At 42.2% G+C, this 24,330-nt stretch overlaps 1 protein-coding gene across 1 annotated transcript in view; it reads right to left on the bottom strand.

The window, feature by feature from the left end:
* Positions 1–24,330, bottom strand: part of ADCK5 (aarF domain containing kinase 5) — a 380,223-nt gene that overhangs the window by 319,340 nt on the left and 36,553 nt on the right. The window contains exon 5 of the mRNA XM_053715989.1: positions 1,940–2,080. Coding sequence (XP_053571964.1) covers positions 1,940–2,080 — 141 coding nt within the window. The remainder of the gene's footprint in view (positions 1–1,939; positions 2,081–24,330) is intronic.

Below are 24,330 nucleotides of genomic sequence, written 5' to 3'. Positions count from 1 at the left end.
CACTAATACACAGCACAGATAGTGAGAGAGACAGTACCGGCACTAATACACAGCACAGATAGTGAGAGAGACAAGTACCGGCACCAATACACAGCACAGGTAGAGAGAGACAGTACCGGCACTAATACACAGCACAGATAGTGAGAGAGACAGTACCGGCACTAATACACAGCACAGGTAGAGAGAGACAGTACCGGAACCAATAGACAGCACAGGTAGAGAGAGACAGTACCGGCACTAATACACAGCACAGCTAGAGAGAGACAGTGCCGGCACTAATACACAGCACAGATAGTGAGAGAGACAATACCGGCACCAATACACAGCACAGCTAGAGAGAGACAGTACCGGCACTAATTATCAGCACAGTTAGAGACAAGTATCAGCACTAATACACAGCACAGATAGTGAGAGAGACAATACCGGCACTGATAGACAGCACAGCTAGAGAGAGACAGTACCGGCACTAATTATCAGCACAGTTAGAGACAAGTATCAGCACTAATACACAGCACAGCTAGAGAGAGAGACAAGTACCGGCACTAATAGACAGCACAGATAGTGAGAGAGACAGTACCGGCACTAATACACAGCACAGATAGTGAGAGAGACAAGTACCGGCACTAATACACAGCACAGATAGTGAGAGAGACAGTACCTGCACCAATACACAGCACAGATAGAGAGAGACAGTATCGGCACTAATACACAGCGCAGCTAGAGAAAGGGACAAGTACCGGCACCAATACACAGCACAGATAGTGAGAGAGACAATACCGGCACCAATACACAGCACAGCTAGAGAAAGGGACAAGTACCGGCACTAATTATCAGCACAGCTAGATAGAGAGACAAGTACCGGCACTAATTATCAGCACAGATAGTGAGAGAGACAATACCGGCACTAATACACAGCACAGATAGTGAGAGAGACAAGTACCGGCACTAATACACAGCACAGATAGTGAGAGACAATACCGGCACCAATACACAGCACAGCTAGAGAGAGACAGTACCAGCACTAATACACAGCACAGTTAGAGACAGTATCAGCACTAATACACAGCACAGCTAGAGAGAGACAGTATCGGCACTAATACACAGCACAGCTAGAGAGAGACAGTATCAGCACTAATACACAGCACAGCTAGAGAGAGACAGTACCGGCACTAATACACAGCACAGATAGTGAGAGACAATACCGGCAACAATACACAGCACAGCTAGAGAGAGACAGTACCGGCACTAATACACAGCACAGATAGTGAGAGAGACAATACCGGCACCAATACACAGCACAGCTAGAGAGAGACAGTACCGGCACTAATACACAGCACAGATAGTGAGAGAGACAGTACCGGCACCAATACACAGCACAGCTAGAGAGAGACAGTATCGGCACCAATACACAGCACAGTTAGAGACAGTATCAGCACTAATACACAGCACAGCTAGAGAGAGAGACAGTACCGGCACTAATAAACAGCACAGTTAGAGACAAGTATTGGCACTAATACACAGCACAGCTAGAGAGAGACAGTACCGGCACTAATACACAGCACAGATAGTGAGAGAGACAGTACCGGCACTAATACACAGCACAGCTAGAGAGAGACAGTACCGGCACTAATACACAGCACAGCTAGAGAAAGGGACAAGTACCGGCACCAATACACAGCACAGCTAGAGAGAGAGACAGTACCGGCACTAATAAACAGCACAGTTAGAGACAAGTATCGGCACTAATACACAGCACAGCTAGAGAAAGGGACAAGTACTGATACTGTTACTAGACTGTGTGGGTAGAAACTATTAGCATTACTAATACAATAAATACACAGACAACTGCTGATGGAGAAACCCAAGCTCATAGCTGCACACACAACAACCGGCAAACAATCAGAAATAAAATGATCAGACAGTAACCAAACTAACTCACCTTTACAGCCACCTCTGTCCCATCGTGCAGGGCCGCTTGGTGCACTTGAGCTAAACTGGCAGCTGCTATTGGTTCAAGGTCAAACCTTGAGAAAAGACTCTCAGCTGGAGCTCCGAAATCCTCAAGAAAAAGCTCATTCACCTTTGACAGAGCACAGCAAACATTACACAGCATAATGTAAAAAGATTAAAAAAAAAAATATCAAAGCTATCATATGGTATGAAAAAAATAAAGCTCCAGTCTCAGATATCTTACCCAAATCCCAACCACCCTGCCTGACAACCCTAAGCAAAATACTAGTACCAGTTGTCACACGTCCTCAAGCAAAATACTAGTACCAGTTGTCACACGTCCTCAAGCAAAATACTAGTACCAGTTGTCACACGTCCTCAAGCAAATACTAGCACCAGTTGTCACACGTCCTCAAGCAGAATACTAGTACCAGTTGTCACACGTCCTCAAGCAAAATACTAGTACCAGTTGTCACACGTCCTCAAGCAAATACTAGCACCAGTTGTCACACGTCCTCAAGCAGAATACTAGCACCAGTTGTCACACGTCCTCAAGCAAAATACTAGTACCAGTTGTCAAACGTCCTCAAGCAAATACTAGTACCAGTTGTCACACGTCCTCAAGCAAAATACTAGTACCAGTTGTCACACGTCCTCAAGCAAAATACTAGTACCAGTTGTCACACGTCCTCAAGCAAAATACTAGTACCAGTTGTCACACGTCCTCAAGCAAAATACTAGTACCAGTTGTCACACGTCCTAAAGCAAAATACTAGTACCAGTTGTCACATGTCCTCAAGCAAAATTCTAGCTTCCAGTTGTCACACGTCTTCAAGCAAAATACTAGTACCAGTTGTCACATGTCCTCAAGCAAAATACTAGTACCAGTTGTCACACGTCCTCAAGCAAAATACTAGTACCAGTTGTCACACGTCCTCAAGCAAAATACTAGTACCAGTTGTCACACGTCCTCAAGCAAAATACTAGTACCAGTTGTCACACGTCCTCAAGCAAAATACTAGTACCAGTTGTCACACGTCCTCAAGCAAAATACTAGTACCAGTTGTCACACGTCCTCAAGCAAAATACTAGTACCAGTTGTCACACGTCCTCAAGCAAAATACTAGTACCAGTTGTCACATGTCCTCAAGCAAAATTCTAGCTTCCAGTTGTCGCACGTCCTCAAGCAAAATACTAGTACCAGTTGTCACATGTCCTCAAGCAAAATACTAGTACCAGTTATCACACGTCCTCAAGCAAAATACTAGTACCAGTTGTCACACGTCCTCAAGCAAAATACTAGTACCAGTTGTCACACGTCCTCAAGCAAAATACTAGTACCAGTTGTCACATGTCCTCAAGCAAAATACTAGTACCAGTTGTCACACGTCCTCAAGCAAAATACTAGTACCAGTTGTCACACGTCCTAAAGCAAAATACTAGTACCAGTTGTCACATGTCCTCAAGCAAAATACTAGCTTCCAGTTGTCACACGTCCTCAAGCAAAATACTAGTACAAGTTGTCACACGTCCTCAAGCAAAATACTAGTACCAGTTGTCACACGTCCTCAAGCAAAATACTAGTACCAGTTGTCACACGTCCTCAAGCAAAATACTAGTACCAGTTGTCACACGTCCTCAAGCAAAATACTAGTACCAGTTGTCACACGTCCTCAAGCAAAATACTAGTACCAGTTGTCACACGTCCTCAAGCAAATACTAGCACCAGTTGTCACACGTCCTCAAGCAAAATGCTAGCTCCAGTTGTCACATGTCTTCAAGCAAAATACTAGAACCAGTTGTCACACGTCCTCAAGCAAAATACTAGTACCAGTTGTCACACATCCTCAAGCAAATAATAGTACCAGTTGTCACACGTCCTCAAGCAAATACTAGTACCAGTTGCCACATGTCCTCAAGCAAAATACTAGCATTAGTTGTCACACATTCTCAAGCAAAATACTAGTACCAGTTGCCACACGTCCTCAAGCAAAATACTAGTGGACCTTAGTTACAAATGCTAAGATCATAATCCTCCAGGCAGAAATCTTCATCTATGTCCTGCCTGAGAGTAAATAGTACAACACCGGTACCATTTAAAAATAACAAACTCTTAATTGTAGATAAAATAAAACTAACAGTTTAATACCTCTTTCACTTTACCCTTCCTGCTTAGAGCTGGCAAAGAGAATGACTGGGGCGTGGAGTTAAGGGGGGAGCTATATAGACAGCTCTGCTGTGGTGCTCTCTTTGCCACTTCCTGTTAGGAAGGATAATATCCCACAAGTAAGGATGAATCCGTGGACTCGGTACATCATGCAAAAGAAAGTAGCTTTATTGCACAACCACATACAAACAAACCTATTTTCTAGTGATCGCACGCTTGTTGAATGCTTAAATATTTTAGAATATGATGTTGAATTACATGCAGTAAATAAGGTAGTATTTGTGTTTTTATTTTATTAGAATCAGTAGGGGCTTTTTGGTTACTGATGCTTTGAGGGTTCTATAACGTCCCAGCTACTAAAGGCATTCCTTTAGAAAAACTTTTCCAGATTTGGGCCACATTGGATCATGGTACTTGGAGTTTCAGGGAGATTGTGTTCCATTTGCTGGCATCAGGGAGCCGCTATTACAATCAGGGAGAGTTGGGATGTCTGTGTACAAGAGAATATCAGGAAGATAAGAAATCTTATAAAGAATCAGAACTGAAGGAACATAAATCCAAACACTATAGAAAATGACGGATAAAACAAAATACAAATCTATTCTATACCGGTTGATACTTACCAGCAATATCCGTGAGTCTTTACCTCTATTGCACCACATACTGAGTTCTGTACACACTGATACCTCAATTTTTTATTCCCTCTATCTTAGGCATTTTACTGAGACACCTAGAGACCCCTGGTTGGGTCCTAACTTGCCCCCTCACCAACCAATAGATCTGCCACTTAGACTCCCTTAGTGGTCAGTTTAATGACTGAGACACTTAATGTGATATCTTGGAACGTGGGGGGCATAACATCCCCAGCCAAGCGAAGCAAAATCCTCCAACACTTAAAATCACTGCATGCGGATATTGCAATGTTACAAGAGACACATCTTACTGCAGAGGAACACGAAAAACTAAAGATTAGATGGGTTGGGGAAATTCTATATTCACCATCAGAGGGAAGAAAACGTGGGGTGGCGATCTTAATACGTAAAAACTTACCCATAACCTTTTCCCACACAAAGATTGACAGGCAAGGTCGCTACATTTTCACCTCATTTCACATACACACACATACTTTTCAACTATGTAATGTCTATGGCCCAAATCACTCTGATCAGCTTTTCTGGTCATCCCTGCAGTCACTCATTGCCCAACACTAGGACTCCCCAGTGATAGTGGGGGGCGACTTCAATATGTCGCAGACCCACCCGTTGGACAGGTTTCTTGACCCCTCCCGCCCTAGCGCAAAGAGGGGAATACACCCCAAACACAAACAGGAAACACAAATTTTATCCATGTTCAGAGATGGACTGGGGCTGAATGACCTGTGGAGATCCCAACATCCAGATCAAAGAGATTATACCTGTGTCTCATCACACTTTCTCACGTATTGACTTTTTCCTCACCTCCCCACAACTTACCCCAAATATATTAGACACGTCTATTCTCCCGATCACGATATCAGACCACACCCCAATAAGAATAAAGCTTCAGCCTCTTAAAATAGAACCCACTAGAAAGACCTGGAGGTTTCCATCCTACTTATATACAAATGCAGACTTTAGGCAGCATTTGAAGGCGTTTTGGCTGGAATATACATTTGACAATGCACAGCATAGGGGCAATCCTGATCTGTTCTGGCATGCCTCTAAGGCAGTCGTAAGGGGTAAAATAACCGCATACACAGCGCACCACTTTAAGTCCCAAAAAAAAGTCACGACCCCACTTCTCTCGGAGCTCACTGGTGCTTACAACACTTACTTAGCCAACCCTACAGTAACGAATCGCCAGAAATATTATGATGCCAAACAAGAGGGATGCACACTTGCAAATCCTTGACCACAAATTTAATCTGCACAGACAGGGTAGATTTTACCGTCACGGCAATAAAGCTGGAAAGCTCCTAGCGAATCTGGTGCGACTCCACACACCCAAATCTATCATAGCAGGCATTAAATCAGGAACACGCATTAAAACAGACACTAAAGACATAATGCAAGTATTTACAGACTACTATAAGTCCTTATACACTAGACAGGAAATAAAGGAAGAAAATAAACATACATTTTGGCGCAACGTGACAGTGCCTCGCTTGTCTGATGTTCAAAGAGATAGCCTTAACTCCCCTATACATGTACAGGAAGTGATACGTGCAACTGGCAGCTCAAAGCTAGGGAAGGCTGCAGGTCCAGATTCCCTCCCCATAGAGTACTACAAGATTCTAAGCGCTGATATAGCGCCAGTGTTAGCTGACACCTACACTAGTTACCTAATGGGAACATCAACACCAGATGCAAGATTTACAGACGCTAACATTTGCATAATCCCGAAGCCCAATAGAGATCACATGCTGCCTTCCTCATACAGACCGATTTCTTTGCTCAACAGTGACTACAAACTGTTCACAAAGATTTTGGCGGATCGATTAGCAGAACTGCTACCAGACATAATACACCCAAACCAGACTGGATTCATCAAACATCGCACCTCAGTGATTAATATCAGGAAAACGCTAGCTGTCATATCTCACTATAACAACTCATATTACTCTGACTTTCAAAGACCTAGAGTAGATGCTTGCCTTCTCGCTATTGACGCTGAGAAGACGTTTGACAGAATAGAATGGGACCATCTCTATACCTCCTTAGAAACGTTTGGCATATCTGGTAATTTTCTTACTGTACTCCAGCAATTGTACGTATCAGCCTCAGCTTCGGTGATTGTTAATGGCCAGGTCTCCCCCCCATTCCTTCTGGAAAGGGGAACTAGACAGGGATGTCCTTTGTCCCCGTTGCTCTTCGACTTAGCAATAGAGCCCTTAGCATGTTACATTCGCCAAAGCAGCGAAGGCTTGAGAATCCATAGACAAACAGTACACCTGTCACTCTACGCTGATGACCTCCTCCTATATGTTCCCAATCCCCATGCCAATGTACCCAAACTGTTGCGTAAACTAGCTCAATTCGGTGAAATTTCAGGTTCAAAAATAAATACAGATGAATCAGAATTAACATGGTTACTTAATACCCAAAAGACTCCATTACAAGGCACGGACCTGAAAATAACCGCAGGACATTTTACATACTTGGGGATTCACTTACATGTTGACACTAACAAATTATATCACCTAAACATAGGTAAAACAATTACCCTCATTCAAAATCAAGTGAAAGGGTGGAGAAACTTACCTTTGTCGCTCACTGGCAGAATCCAACTCTTAAAAATGATCATCCTCCCAAAATTGCTCTACCCCCTCCAGATGCTCCCTATCCTGTTGACACAGAGGGACCTAAGAGGCCTGGCAACTCTATTTGGCGCATTTGTGTGGCGGCATGGGAAGCCAAGGATCAGCAGGCTACATTTGGCAATGCCAATTAATTCAGGTGGGCTTAGTCTCCCAAATCTAAGATGGTATAACTGGGCATCTTTAATAAAGGTGATTGTGGGTTGGATGGTACAATCAGATTACTTTTGCCCCCCAGTAGAGAAAGAATTACTAGCACCAACGCACCCTGCTTTTCTGCCACACACCCCATTATCATCCCTCCCCGCCAACATCAAGCAAAACATACTTTTCAGAGACCCACTTAGGGCCTGGGCTAAACTCTGTAAAACATGGGGAATGACGTTGGCATTCAGCAGATACTTACCGCTTCAGGGTAACCCTAACTTCATACCAGGATATACAACTGCCACCTTTCAAAAGTGGGAACATCAGGGATTGACGAAGGTAGCACAACTGCTCAACCCTACAACACACCAAATACTCCCCTTCTCAGACCTGCAGGCACAATATACTCTCCCTAGCACACACAGGTTTGCCTACTTTCAGTGTCGACACTATGTCCAAAGCCTACTAACGGAGGGCCTGGCATCACTGGACATAACCAGGATTGCTACACTTTGTAACCTAGCCTTTCAGGGAACGCACTCTATTACACCTATATATAAACAAATAGTGGCACATAACGAGACGCAAACAATACAGGACATCATACTCAAATGGCAGGGACAGAGGATCCCAGATGTCACACATGAACAAATCACGCATAGCATACTAGCAGTCAGAACAGCTACACTATCTTCCTACTTACGCGAATCACAAATAAAGATGCTACACCAGGTGTACATAACACCTAAAACTAGATCCAAATGGGTTAGAGATGCAGTAAACGAATGCCCCAAATGCTCAATACCCACCCCAGATCTGATACACCTGGTCTGGGATTGTCCCAAGGTGCAGAGGTTTTGGGGCAAGGTTAGATACTGGTTGTCCAAAATACTTAAAACTGACATAATGCTAACTGCAGCGAGTATAATCTTTTTCCAGGACACCCCCCTAACCCGCGCCCACCAGAGATTCCTTAACCTGGTCGTACTTATGGCCAGGAAACTAATTTTGCAATACTGGGCCAAGAACAGAGAGCCTCCCTTCAAAAAGCTTACCCATGCATTACATCAGCAACTCTTGATAGAACATGCAGACACCCAGGGAGATCGGGAAGCTAGAATAAAGGCATTCATAGTTAAGTGGGAAGCATACTTACGTCACCTACCGAGAGGTCTAAGGGACAAACTGCTACTTCCCTTCCGGCATTCTGCATTCATACTCAATGAAAACCTTCATGGCCGCTGGTGCGAACAAGGCACTGACTCAGACGCCTGACCGACTAAGATAGTGACACCAGACGGATTGTTGCCTAAGTGAAGCAACCTGTAGACTGGGACAGCGCCCATCCGCCGACACTTATTCATCTTGGCAAAGGGTACTTACTTTACTTAATTTAATCACGCATGTTCAGGCTTCTAGCTGCTTTTCTAATCTCTGCATATTCAGTGGAGGACCTGACTGGGACCAAAGCAGGGGAAACATATTTTGTTGTAAGTCAATTCGTAACCTGATGTTAATAGGTAATTATTATTTGAGGCCTGTTGGATACCCTGCATTATATCTCTTTGATTGCACAAGGTTATAGCCGGCAACACCACGCCTTTAAATTCAAACTTGTTTGCATTAGCGAACACCAGTCACTAATTGTTGTTGTAATGTTTTGTTTAATTGTGTTTTGTATGTTATAGTAAATAAGAGACTTGGTCGCATCACATGGTTCATGAAACAGATTTTTTAGACTAAGCCGTATAATGATTGTTATCGCACAATGCTATGTGGGCCCGTCCAAGTTCCTCTTTTAAAATTTGTGTTAGTGTTTTGTATGTCATAGTAATATATGAGACTTTGCTGCAACACATGGCTCAGGAAACAGACTTTTTGGACTCAAACTAGATTCAACTATACTTATGGTACTACTTGTTGTTGCTGCTACTAAGCTTATGATGACATGTTATTGTATCTTGCCATGTGGGGCTGACCGAGTCCCTCTTTAAAAATTTCAAAAATAAAGTTTAAAAAAACAAAAAAAAAATAAAAAAAAATACAAATCAACCTGCAAGGAAGTACAAAATCCTAGGAGCTCAAAAAGGCCAGAAAAAAACCATGAGACAAACACCAAAAAATATAAGCCTTCCTAGTCATAGGAATACAGGCCTGGTTTAAAGTCTCAACAATAGAAAAAGGTAATCAATCTCCTTGTCATAAAGCTTAAAAAGATTAGACCTTAAGACAAAAAGGTCCGGACGCAGAAACTAAACCAGATCCGAAAAACAAGAGAGATGTAAAACCAAGAAAGAGCAATCAGAAACACAGATGCTCCTTCCTGCCTTATTCAAACAGAGAAGTTTTATGATCAACCAAGAGGACATAAAAAATATATCTCCTGGGAACCCCAAAGATCCATAAACTGAAAAACAAGCAGATGAAGTAGACACTTTCCCTAGATGCAGGGATTGGCTAATATCTGCTTCCTGCGGAATCTGTTGCTGCTCTACAAATAACTGATAATAATCTATACTATAATTGCGTTTGTAATGTCCGTCGGCAGTTGCGCACGCATCGTCAATGGAATGTTGGCAGCACAAAGACAAAAAAATTCACCTGGAAGCAGCGAAGGCACACGGAGCATTACAAAAGCGAAAACTAACTGCCCGCATCAAGTAACCCCTACATCACAATTAACCTATTTACCCTATTAACCCCATAAATCGCAAAAAACTTCCACATCGCAATAAACCTAATTAACCCCTTAAACCACCAAAACCCACAACGCAAATAACTATTTAAATAAGTACCCTAACCTAACACCCCCTTAAATTAACCCAAACTACCTAAACTAATAAATTATAAAAAATACAAATACAAAAAAACCTAAGTTTACAAAAAACATAATTTATGTAAGAACTTACCTGATAAATTCATTTCTTTCATATTAGCAAGAGTCCATGAGCTAGTGACGTATTAGGTATACATTCCTACCAGGAGGGGCAAAGTTTCCCAAACCTTAAAATGCCTATAAATACACCCCTCACCACACCCACAATTCAGTTTAACGAATAGCCAAGAAGTGGGGTGATAAGAAAGGAGCGAAAGCATCAAAAATAAGGAATTGGAATAATTGTGCTTTATACAAAAAAATCATAACCACCACAAAAAAGGGTGGATCTCATGGACTCTTGCTAATATGAAAGAAATTAATTTATCAGGTAAGTTCTTACATAAATGATGTTTTCTTTCATGTAATTAGCAAGAGTCCATGAGCTAGTGACGTATGGGATAGCAGATACCCAAGATGTGGAACTTCCACGCAAGAGTCACTAGAGAGGGAGGGATAAAATAAAGACAGCCAATTCCGCTGGAAAATTAATCCACTACCCAAATCAAAAGTTTCAATTTTTATAATGAAAAAAACTGAAATTATAAGCAGAAGAATCAAACTGAAACAGCTGCCCAAAGTACTATTCTACCAAAAACTGCTTCTGAAGAAGAGAAAACATCAAAATGGTAGAATTTAGTAAAAGTATGCAAAGAAGACCAAGTTATTGCTTTGCAAATCTGATCAACAGAAGCTTCATTCTTAAAAGTCCAGGAAGTAGAAACTGACCTAGTAGATTGAGCCGTAATCCTCTGAGGCGCGGATTAACCCGACTCCAAATAAGCATGATGAATCAAAAGCTTTAACCAAGATGCCAAAGAAATGGCAGAAGCCTTCTGACCTTTTCTAAAACCAGAAAAGATAACAAATAGACTAGAAGTCTGTCTGAAATCTGAGTAGCTTCAACAAAATATTTCAAAACTCTAACCACATCCAAAAAATGTAAGAATCTTACCAAAGAATTTTTAGGATTAGGACACAAGGAAGGGACAATAATTCCTCTACTAATGTTGTTAGAATTCACAACTTTAGGTAAAAATTGAAATGAGGACAGCAAAAACCACCTTATCCTGATGAAAAATCAGAAAAAGGAGATTCACAAGAAAGAACAGATAATTCAAAAACTGTTCTAGCTGAAGAGATGTCTAAAAAGAACAATACTTTCCATGGAAGTAATTAATGTCCAAAGAAAGCATATGCTCAAATAGAAGAGCCTGAAAAGCCTTCAGATCCAAAATAAGACTCCAAGGAGGAGAAATTGGCTTAATGACAGGCTTGATATGAACCAAAGCCTGAACAAAACAATGAATATCAGAAAGATTTAGCAATTCTTACTGTGAAACAGCACAGGAAAAGCAGAGATTTGTCCTTTCAAGGAACATGCAGACAAAACCTTATGAAGAAACTATGAAAACCTAGGAATTCTAAAATAATTCCAAGAGAATTCATAAGAAGAGCATCATGAGATGTAAATCTTCCAAACTCGATAATAAATCCTACTAGACACAGATTTACGAGCCTGCAACATAGTATTAATCACTGAGTCAGAGAAACTTCTATGACTAAGTACTAAGCGTTAAATTTTCATACCATCAAATTAATAATTTGAATTCCTGATGAAAAAAATGAATGTTAAGCTATAAGGTCTGGCCTTACTGGAAGTAGCCAAGATCGGCAACTGGACATCCGAACAAGAACCATATACCAAAACCTGTGTGGCCATGCTGGAGCCACCAGCCACACCAAAGATTGCTCTCTGATGATTTTGAAAATCACTTTTAAAAGAAGAACCAGAGATGAAAAAATATAGGCAGATTGATAATTCCAAGGAAGTGTCAATGCATACACTACTTCCGCCTGAGGATCCCCGGACCTGAATAGGCCCCTGGGAAGTTCCTTGTTTAGATGAGATGCCATCAGATCTATTTCTGGAAGCCCTCACATCTGAAAAATTGAAAAACATATCTGGGTAAAGAGACCATTCTCCCGGATGTAAAGCTTGATTAACAGAGATAATCCGCTTCCCAATTGTCTATATCTGGGAAAAAGACCACATAAATTAGATAGGAGCTGGATTTAGCCCAAGCAAATATCCGAGAAACTTCTGTCACAGCCTAAGGACTAGGATAGGATAGGATAGTCCCACACTGATGATTGACATACGCCACAGTTGTGACATTGTCTTTCTGAAAAAACAATAAACGTCTCTTCTTCAAAAATAAACCAACTGAAGAACCCTGAGAATGCACGGAGTTCCAAAATATCAAATGGTAATCTCCCACCTCCATGGGAGGCAAAGTTTGTAAAACTGAATTATGGGTGTGGTGAGGGGTGTATTTATAGGCATTTTAAGGTTTGTGAAACTTTGCCCCCTCCTGGTAGGAATGTATATCCCATACGTCACTAGCTCATGGACTCTTTGCTAATTACATGAAAGAAATAAAAAAAGCTAACATTACAGAAAATAAATAAAAATTAACAAATTTTACAAAATTAAACCTAATCCCTATGAAAATAAAAAAGCCCCCCACTCCTATCAGTAGCCCTTAAAAGGGCTTTTTGCAGGGCATTGCCCTAAGATAATCAGCTCTTTTACAAAAAATACACAAAGTCCCCCCTAACAGATTAAAAATGGCGTCCCTTGAATTTCTTAGCCAATAGGATAAGAGCTACTCAAATCCTATTGGCTGTTCAAATCAGCCAATAGGATGAGAGCAAGTGAAATCCTATTGGCTGTTCACCAACCAATAAATACGGGGTACCTTGCATTAAATCTTCAGTGTGCGGCAGACGATCGCATGAAGAGGAACCTCCATGCCGCCGCGGAGCACCACCGCCATGGACCATCGCCGCCTCCGAGGATCGGCACATCTGGAAACACCGCTCCACGCCGCCTTCGCTGTGGATGAAGATGATGGACCCATCTGGAAGAAGATCTTCTCCGCCGGACTTCAGGAAGGGTGAGAAGCAACCTGGGGGTTAGACTTAGGGGTTTTTTTACGGGCAATGCCCAAACAAATGCCCTTTTCAGGGCAATGGGTAGTTTAGATTTTTTAGTGTTAGGTTCTTTTATTTTGGGGGGTTTGGTGGGTGGGGGGGGGGGGCTTTGTGTATTTTTTGTAAAAGAACTGATTATCTTGGAGCAATGCCCTGCAAAAAACAGAATTTATATCTTACCTGATAAATTCCTTTCTCCTACGGTGTGTCCGGTCCACGGCTTCATCCTTACTTGTGGGAATATTCTCTTCCCTAACAGGAAATGGCAAAGAGGCACACAGCAAAAGCTGTCCATATAGCCCCTCCTCTGGCCCCGCCCCCCAGTCATTCGACCGACGGTTAGGAGAAAAAGGAGAAACTATAGGGTGCCGTGCTGACTGTAGTGTATAGAGATAAAAAAATTTAAGCCTGACAAAAAAGCCAGGGCGGGCCGTGGACCGGACACACAGTAGGAGAAAGGAATTTATCAGGTAAGATATAAATTCTGTTGTCTCCTACATTGGTGTGTCCGCTCCACGGCTTCATCCTTACTTGTGGGAACCAATACCAAAGCTTTAGGACACGGATGAAGGGAGGGAACAAGTCAGGCAACCTAAACGGAAGGCACCACGGCTTGCAAAACCTTTCTCCCAAAAACAGCCTCCGAAGAAGCAAAAGTATCGAATTTGTAAAATTTTGTAAAAGTGTGCAGTGAAGACCAAGTCGCTGCCTTACAGATCTGATCAACAGAAGCCTCGTTCTTGAAGGCCCATGTGGAAGCCACAGCCCTAGTAGAGGGAGCTGTAATTCGTTCAGGAGGCTGCCGTCCGGCAGTCTCATAAGCCAATCGGATGATGCTTTTCAGCCAAAAGGAAAGAGAGGTAGCAGTAGCTTTCTGCCCTCTCCTCTTACCAGAATAAACGACAAACAAGGATGAAGTCTGTCTAAAATCCTTAGTTGCTGCTAAGTAGAATTTTAAAGCACGGACCACATATAGGTTGTGTAACAAACGTTCCTTCTTTGAAACTGGATTCGGACACAGGGAAGGAACAACTATTTCCTGGTTAATATTCCTGTTGGAAACCACTTTTGGAAGAAAACCAGGCTTGGTACGTAAAACTACCTTATCTGTATGGAACACCAGCTAGGGAGAAGTACACTGCAAAGCAGACAATTCAGAAACTCTTCTAGCAGAAGAAATAGCAACCAAAAACAGAACTTTCCAAGATAGTAACTTAATATCTATGGAATGTAAAGGTTCAAACGGAACCCCTTGAAGAACTGAAAGAACTAAGTTTAGACTCCATGGAGGAGTCATGGGTCTGTAGACAGGATTGATTCTAACTAACGCCTGTACAAACACCTGTACATCTGGCACGGCTGCCAGTCGTTTGTGCAACAAAACAGACAGAGCAGATATCTGTCCTTTTAAAGAGCTAGCTGACAAACCTTTATCCAAACCCTCTTGGAGAAAGGAAAGTATTCTAGGAATTTTGATTTTACTCCAAGAAAATCCTTTGGAATCGTACCAACGGATATATTTTTGCCATATCTTATGGTAAATTTTTCTAGTCACCGGTTTTCTGGCTTGAACCAGAGTATCTATAACCGAATCTGAAAACCCACGCTTAGATAGAATCAAGCGTTCAATTTCCAAGCAGTCAGTTGCAGAGAGACTAGATTTGGATGTCTGAATGGACCTTGTACTAGAAGATCCTGCCTCAAAGGTAGCTTCCATGGTGGAACCGATGACATATTCACCAGGTCTGCATACCAAGTCCTGCGTGGCCATGCAGGAGCTATTAGAATCACCGAGGCCTTGTCCTGTTTGATCCTGGCTACAAGCCTGGGAAGGAGAGGAAACGGTGGAAACACATAAGCCAGATTGAACGACCAGGGCGCCACTAATGCATCCACCAGTGCCGCCTTGGGATCTCTGGATCTGGACCCGTAGCGAGGAACCTTGGAGTTCTGACGAGACGCCATCAGATCCATATCCAGAATGCCCCATAGTTGAGTTAAATGGGCAAAGACCTCCGGGTGAAGTTCCCACTCCCCCAGATGGAAAGTCTGACGACTCAGATAATCCGCTTCCCAGTTGTCTACTCCTGGGATGTGAATTGCAGATAGATGGCAGGAGTGATCCTCCGCCCATTTGATGATCTTGGAGACCTCTCTCATCGCTAAGGAACTCTTTGTTCCCCCCTGATGATTGATGTACGCTACAGTCGTCATGTTGTCCGACTGAAATCTTATAAACCTGGCCTTCGCTAGTTGAGGCCAAGCCAGGAGCGCATTGAATATCGCTCTAAGTTCCAAAATGTTTATCGGGAGAAGAGACTCTTCCCGAGACCATAGACCCTGAGCTTTCAGAGAGTCCCAGACCGCGCCCCAGCCCAAGAGGCTGGCGTCGGTCGTAACAATGACCCACTCCGGTCTGCGGAAACTCATTCCCTGAGACAGGTGATCCTGAGTCAACCACCAGAGGAGCGAATCCCTGGTTACCTGGTCTACTTGAATTTGGGGAGACAAGTCCGCATAATCCCCATTCCACTGTTTGAGCATGCACAGCTGCAAAGGTCTTAAATGAATTCGAGCAAAAGGAACCACGTCCATTGCTGCAACCATTAGTCCTATTACTTCCATGCACTGAGCTATGGAGGGCTGAGGAATAGAATGAAGAACTCGACAAGCGTTTAGAAGCTTTAACTTTCTGACCTCTGTCAGGAAAATCTTCATTTCCACAGAATCTATTATTGTTCCCAGAAAAGGAACCCTTGTGGACGGGGACAGGGAACTTTTTTCTATGTTCACCTTCCACCCGTGAGATCTGAGAAAGGCCAAAACAATGTCTGTATGAGCCCTTGCTTTGGAAAAAGACGGACGCTTGGATTAGAATGTCATCTAGGTAAGGTGCCACAGCAATGCCCCTCGGCCTTAGGACCGCTAGAAGGGACCCTAGCACCTTTGTGAAAATTCTGGGAGCGGTGGCTAAACCGAATGGAAGAGCCACGAACTGGTAATGTTTGTCCAGAAAGGCGAACCTCAGGAACTGATGATGAGTTTTGTGGATAGGGATATGCAGATACGCATCCTTTAAGTCCACGGTAGTCAAATATTGACCCTCCTGGATTGTTGGCAAAATCGTCCGAATGGTTTCAATTTTGAAAGATGGAACTCTGAGGAATTTGTTTAGTATCTTTAAATCCAGAATTGGCCTGAAAGTTCCCTCTTTTTTGGGAACTACAAACAGGTTCGAGTAAAAACCTAGACCTTGTTCCACTGTTGGAACTGGGTTTATCACTCCCATCTTTAATAGGTCTCCTACACAATGTAAGAATGCCTGTTTCTTTATCTGGTCTGAAGATAAGCAAGACATGTGGAACCTTCCCCTTGGGGGAAGATCCTTGAACTCTAGAAGATACCCCTGGGAGACTATTTCTAGTGCCCAGGGGTCCGGAACATCTCTTGCCCAAGCCTGAGCAAAGAGAGATAATCTGCCCCTACTAGATCCGGTCCCGGATCGGGGGCTACTCCTTCATGCTGTCTTGGTAGCAGCAGTAGACTTCTTGGCCTGTTTACCCTTGTTCCAGCCTTGCACAGGTTTCCATGCAGGTTTGGGCTGGGCAGCGTTACCCTCTTGTCTAGAGGCTGCAGAGTTAGAAGCCGGTCCGTTCCTGAAATTGCGAAAGGAACAAAAATTAGATTTGTTCTTAGCCTTGAAAGGCCTATCCTGTGGGAGGGCATGGCCCTTTCCCCCAGTGATGTCTGAAATAATCTCCTTCAATTCTGGCCCAAAAAGGGTCTTACCTTTGAAAGGAATATTAAGTAATTTAGTCTTGGACGACACATCTGCCGACCAGGATTTTAGCCAAAGCGCCCTGCGCGCCACTATAGCATAACCTGAATTTTTCGCCGCTAATTTCGTTATTTGAAAAGCGGCATCCAATATAAAGGAATTAGCCAACTTAACGGCTAGATTTGGAGTTTTGTCGGTAACGACCCGAAAATCTAACGCCGGCTTTTTTCTGGCCGCACCATAAAAATAACTCTGGTATTGAGAGTCCACAAAAAGGCTGCGTTAGGCTCCAAAAAAGGAGCGTAGAGCATTTTTAACGCAGCTTCAACTCTCGATACCAGAGTTGCTTACGCAAGCGGCCAGCCTCAAAAACGTGCTCGTGCACGATTCCCCCATAGGAAACAATGGGGCTGTTTGAGCTGAAAAAAACCTAACACCTGCAAAAAAAGCCGCGTTCAGCTCTTAACGCAGCCCCATTGTTTGCTATGCGGAAACACCTCCTAAGTCTGCACCTAACACCCTAACATGTACCCCGAGTCTAAACACCCCTAACCTTACACTTATTAACCCCTAATCTGCCGCCCCCGCTATCGCTGACCCCTGCATATTATTATTAACCCCTAATCTGCCGCTCCGTAAACCGCCGCTACTTACATTATCCCTATATACCCCTAATCTGCTGCCCCTAACACCGCCGACCCCTATATTATATTTATTAACCCCTAATCTGCCCCCCACAACGTCGCCTCCACCTGCCTACACTTATTAACCCCTAATCTGCCGAGCGGACCGCACCGCTACTATAATAAAGTTATTAACCCCTAATCCGCCTCACTAACCCAATAATAAATAGTATTAACCCCTAATCTGCCCTCCCTAACATCGCCGACACCTAACTTCAATTATTAACCCCTAATATGCCGACCGGAGCTCACCGCTATTCTAATAAATGGATTAACCCCTAAAGCTAAGTCTAACCCTAACACTAACCCCCCCCTAAATTAAATATAATTTTAATCTAACGAAATTAATTAACTCTTATTAAATAAATTATTCCTATTTAAAGCTAAATACTTACCTGTAAAATAAACCCTAATATAGCTACAATATAAATTATAATTACATTGTAGCTATTTTAGGATTAATATTTATTTTACAGGCAACTTTGTAATTATTTTAACCAGGTACAATAGCTATTAAATAGTTAAGAACTATTTAATAGTTACCTAGTTAAAATAATAACAAAATTACCTGTAAAATAAATCCTAACCTAAGTTACAATTAAACCTAACACTATACTATCATTAAATTAATTAAATAAAATACCTACAATTACCTACAATTAAACCTAACACTACACTATCAATACATTAATTAAATACAATACCTACAAATAAATACATTTAAATAAACTAACTAAAGTACAAAAAATAAAAAAGAACTAAGTTACAAAAAATAAAAAAATATTTACAAACATAAGAAAAATATTACAACAATTTTAAACTAATTACACCTACTCTAAGCCCCCTAATAAAATAACAAAGACCCCCAAAATAAAAAATGCCCTACCCTATTCTAAATTACTAAAGTTCAAAGCTCTTTTACCTTACCAGCCCTGAACAGGGCCCTTTGCGGGGCATGCCCCAAGAAAATCAGCTCTTTTTCCTGTAAAAAAAACCATACAATACCCCCCCCCAACATTACAACCCACCACCCACATACCCCTAATCTAACCCAAACCCCCCTTAAATAAACCTAACACTAAGCCCCTGAAGATCTTCCTACCTTGTCTTCACCCTGCCAGGTTCACCGATCGGTCCAGAAGAGCTCCTCCGATGTCTTGATCCAAGCCCAAGCGGGGGGCTGAAGAGGTCCATGATCCGGCTGAAGTCATCATCCAAGCGGGAGCTGAAGAGGTCCATGATCCGGCTGAAGTCATCATCCAAGCGGGGCAGAAGAGGTCTTCCATCCGATTGAAGTCTTCATCCAAGCGGGATCTTCTATGGTCATCCATCCGGAGCGGAGCGGCAGGATCCTGAAGACCTCCGACGCGGAACATCCATCCTGGCCGACGACTGAACGACGAATGACGGTTCCTTTAAATGACGTCATCCAAGATGGCGTCCCTCGAATTCCGATTGGCTGATAGGATTCTATCAGCCAATCGGAATTAAGGTAGGAATATTCTATCAGCCAATCGGAATTCGAGGGACGCCATCTTGGATGACGTCATTTAAAGGAACCGTCATTCGTCGTTCAGTCGTCGGCCAGGATGGATGTTCCGCGTCGGAGGTCTTCAGGATCCTGCCGCTCCGCTCCGGATGGATGACCATAGAAGATCCCGCTTGGATGAAGACTTCAATCGGATGGAAGACCTCTTCTGCCCCGCTTGGATGAAGACTTCAGCCGGATCATGGACCTCTTCAGCTCCCGCTTGGATGATGACTTCAGCCGGATCATGGACCTCTTCAGCCCCCCGCTTGGGCTTGGATCAGGACATCGGAGGAGCTCTTCTGGACCGATCGGTGAACCTGGCAGGGTGAAGACAAGGTAGGAAGATCTTCAGGGGCTTAGTATTAGGTTTATTTAAGGGGGGTTTGGGTTAGATTAGGGGTATGTGGGTGGTGGGTTGTAATGTTGGGGGGGGGGTATTGTATGTTTTTTTTTTTTACAGGAAAAAGAGCTGAACTTTTTGGGGCATGCCCCGCAAAGGGCCCTGTTCAGGGCTGGTAAGGTAAAAGAGCTTTGAACTTTAGTAATTTAGAATAGGCTAGGGCATTTTTTATTTTGGGGGTCTTTGTTATTTTATTAGGGGGCTTAGAGTAGGTGTAATTAGTTTAAAATTGTTGTAATATTTTTCTTATGTTTGTAAATATTTTTTTATTTTTTGTAACTTAGTTCTTTTTTATTTTTTGTACTTTAGTTAGTTTATTTAAATGTATTTATTTGTAGGTATTGTATTTAATTTATTTATTGATAGTGTAGTGGTAGGTTTAATTGTAGATAATTATAGGTATTTTATTTAATTAATTTATTGATAGTGTAGTGGTAGGTTTAATTGTAACTTAGGTTAGGATTTATTTTACAGGTAAATTTGTAATTATTTTAACTATTTTAGCTATTAAATAGTTCTTAACTATTAAATAGCTATTGTACCTGGTTAAAATAATTACAAAGTTGCCTGTAAAATAAATATTAATCCTAAAATAGCTACAATGTTATTATTCGTTATATTGTAGCTATATTAGGGTTTATTTTACAGGTAAGTATTTATCTTTAAATAGGAATAATTTATTTAATAAGAGTTAATTAATTTCGTTAGATTAAAATTATATTTAATTTAGGGGGGTGTTAGTGTTAGGGTTAGACTTAGCTTTAGGGGTTAATACATTTATTAGAATAGCGGTGAGCTCCGGTCGGCAGATTAGGGGTTAATAATTTAAGTTAGGTGTTGGCGATGTTAGGGAGGGCAGATTAGGGGTTAAATACTATTTATTATAGGGTTAGTGAGGCGGATTAGGGGTTAATAACTTTATAATAGTAGCGGTGCGGTCCGCTCGGCAGATTAGGGGTTAATAAGTGTAGGCAGGTGGAGGCGACGTTGTGGGGGGCAGATTAGGGGTTAATAAATATAATATAGGGGTCGGCGGTGTTAGGGGCAGCAGATTAGGGGTACATAGCTATAATGTAGGTGGCGGCGCTTTGCGGTCGGCAGATTAGGGGTTAATTATTGTAGGTAGCTGGCGGCGACGTTGTGGGGGGCAGATTAGGGGTTAATAAATATAATACAGGGGTCGGCGGTGTTAGGGGCAGCAGATTAGGGGTACATAAGTATAACGTAGGTGGCGGTCGGCAGATTAGGGGTTAAAAAAATTTAATAGAGTGGCGGCGATGTGGGGGGGCCTCGGTTTAGGGGTACATAGGTAGTTTATGGGTGTTAGTGTACTTTAGAGTACAGTAGTTAAGAGCTTTATGAACCGGCGTTAGCCCAGAAAGCTCTTAACTACTGACTTTTTTCCTGCGTCTGGAGTTTTGTCGTTAGATGTCTAACGCTCACTTCAGACACGACTCTAAATACCGGAGTTAGAAAGATCCCATTGAAAAGATAGGATACGCAATTGACGTAAGGGGATCTGCGGTATGGAAAAGTCGCGGCTGAAAAGTGAGCGTTAGACCCTATTTTGAGTGACTCCAAATACCGGAGTTAGCCTAAAACCAGCGTTAGGAGCCTCTAACGCTGGTTTTCACGGCTACCGCCAAACTCCAAATCTAGGCCTAAGTGCGTGAATTCTGTCCATGACTTCATCATATGAAGTCTCCTTCTGGAGCGAACTTTCTAATTCCTTGAACCAAAAAGACGCCGCTGAGGTGACAGTAATAATGCACGAAATTGGTTGAAGAAGGAAACCTTGCTGAACAAAAATCTTTTTAAGCAATCCTTCCAATTTTTTATCCATAGGATCTTTGAAAGCGCAACTGTCCTCTATAGGAATAGTTGTGCACTTTGCTAACGTTGAAACTGCCCCCTCTACCTTAGGGACCGTCTGCCATGCGTCCCTCCTGGGGTCTACAATGGGGAACATTTTCTTAAATATAGGAGGTGGGACAAAAGGTATACCCGGCTTCTCCCACTCCTTAGTCACTATGTCCGCCACCCTCTTGGGTATTGGAAAGGCGTCATCGTGCACTGGGACCTCTAAGAATTTGTCCAACTTGCACAACTTCTCTGGGATTACCATAGAATCACAGTCATCAAGAGTAGCTAGTACCTCCTTAAGCAGGGCGCGGAGATGATCTAGCTTAAATTTAAATGCTACTATATCAGGTTCTGCCTGTTGAGAAATTTTTCCTGAGTCAGAAATTTCTCCCTCAGACAGCCCCTCCCTCACTGCCAACTCCGATTGATGCGAGGGTAAAACAGATAAGGTATCGTCAGCGTCTACTTGTTCATCCTTTTTTTCTGTATTTAAAACTGAACAATCACGCTTTCTCTGAAATGCTGGCAGTTTGGATAAAAGATTTGCTATAGAATTATCCACTACTGCTGTTAATTGCTGCATAGTAACGAGCATTGGCGCGCTAGATGTACTAGGTATCGCCTGCGCGGGCAAAACTGGTGTAGACACAGAAGGAGAGGATGAAGAACTATCCCCACTACCTTCATTATAAGAATCATCTTGGGCAATTTTATTAAATGTGACAGTATTGTCCTTACTTTGTTTGGACGCCATGGCACAATTATCACATACACTTAAAGGGGGGACCACCTTGGCCTCCATACACACAGAACATAAGCTATCTGAAGGCACAGACATGTTAGGCAGGTTTAGGCAGGCTATTAATGCAATAAAAACGTTTTTAAACAAAACCGTTACTGTCTCTTTAAATAATAAAAATGACACACTTTATTTCTGAATGTTCAAAAAACTATGAAGGCAATATCCGATCTTTATAAAATGTATACCCCAGTGTCTTAATGCTTTGAAAGTATTGCACACCAAATATGAAGTCTCTAGACCCTTAAATAAGCAAACCGGAGCTAATTGTTCAATTTAACCGGTTTTACACACTACAGTCCCTGCTACAGACTTTGCTGCAGCTTTTACCTTCCTTAGGGGTTATTCACCACAGAAATAAGCCTTCCGGAGTCTGTTCCTTAGCCACAGGACCCTCTCACATGAAGCTGCATGCACTGCCTTTGGAATTAACTGCGCAACTGAGGCGCGAAAATGAGGCCTCCTCCCTCTGCATACCAGAGTGAAGGGGCCTTCCTGACTAGATTAGGCGTCTAAACCAATGCCAGGAATAATTATAACGTTCCCAAAAGTGTTTTTACGTTCATAAAACACTTCAAATGCCATAAAAATGTGATATAAGTCAATCGATTTAGCCCACAACAGTGTCTACCAGTATAAAGCCCAAAATGTAAGCCTGTAATCTGTTACTCAGTCTAAGAAAATGGCTTACCGGTCCCCTGAGGGAAAAACTGACAGTCTTCTAGCATTACCATGTGTTGTTAGAAAGGAGACTGGTCATACCTGGAGCAGATGAGTCTGCAAACTGTTACCCCCAACTGAAGTTCTCTGGTTTCAACAGTCCTGCGTGGTAACAGCAATGGATTCTAGTTACTTGTGCTAAAATCATACTCCTCTTTAACAGAAATCTTCATCACTTTCTGTTGTAGAGTAAATAGTACAAACCGGCACTATTTTAAAATAACAAACTCTTGATAGAAGAAATAAAAACTACAACTAAACACCACAAACTCTTTACCATCCCCGTGGAGATGCTACTTGTTCAGAGCGGCAAAGAGAATGACTGGGGGGCGGGGCCAGAGGAGGGGCTATATGGACAGCTTTTGCTGTGTGCCTCTTTGCCATTTCCTGTTAGGGAAGAGAATATTCCCACAAGTAAGGATGAAGCCGTGGACCGGACACACCAATGTAGGAGAAAGCCCTTTTAAGGGCTACTGTTAGTTTATTCTTTGAGTAGGGGGTGTTTTTATTTTGGGGGGGCTTTTTTATTTTCATAGGGATTAGGTTTAATTTTGTAAAATTTGGTAATTTCATTTTTTATTTTCTGTAAACTTATTTATTTTTTGTAACTTTTGAATTTATTAATTTAAGTAATTTGGGTTAATTTAAATGGGCGTTAGGTTAGGGTGCTTAGTTATTTAAATAGTTATTTGCTTTGTGGGTTTTGGCGGTTTAAGGAGTTAATAAATTAATTAGGTTTATTGCGATGTGGGGGGTTTGCCGTTTAGGGGTTATTAGTTTAATTATGTTTATTGCAATATTTAATACAGTAGTCCATTATAATTATAGAAGAGTTACAAAATACGTTGTTTCTACATCTGTAGTTTAAAAAATAATTAGACTGCCCTTTGGCTTATCGACTAGTAATAATAATAAAAAATATAGAATTAATTTCTGGACTAAGAACTGCAGAAATTAGGCAACAATTGCTTTCTCTCCAGGAAGAAATGTGACACACTTCCCGTATGGCTATAGAACCAGCGTTTCCACCTAATGATACATTTATGCTACATGACAACATAATCTACCTGAAAGAAATCCCCAGATAAGAACAACATGACAATAGAGGCCAGCTCTAAAGTCCTG

This window comes from Bombina bombina, chromosome 5, assembly GCF_027579735.1.
Source record: "Bombina bombina isolate aBomBom1 chromosome 5, aBomBom1.pri, whole genome shotgun sequence".
Classification (NCBI taxonomy): Eukaryota; Metazoa; Chordata; class Amphibia; order Anura; family Bombinatoridae; genus Bombina; species Bombina bombina.
The sequence above is the reverse complement of the archived record's forward strand: the minus strand, read 5'-3'. Positions and strand labels throughout refer to the sequence as shown.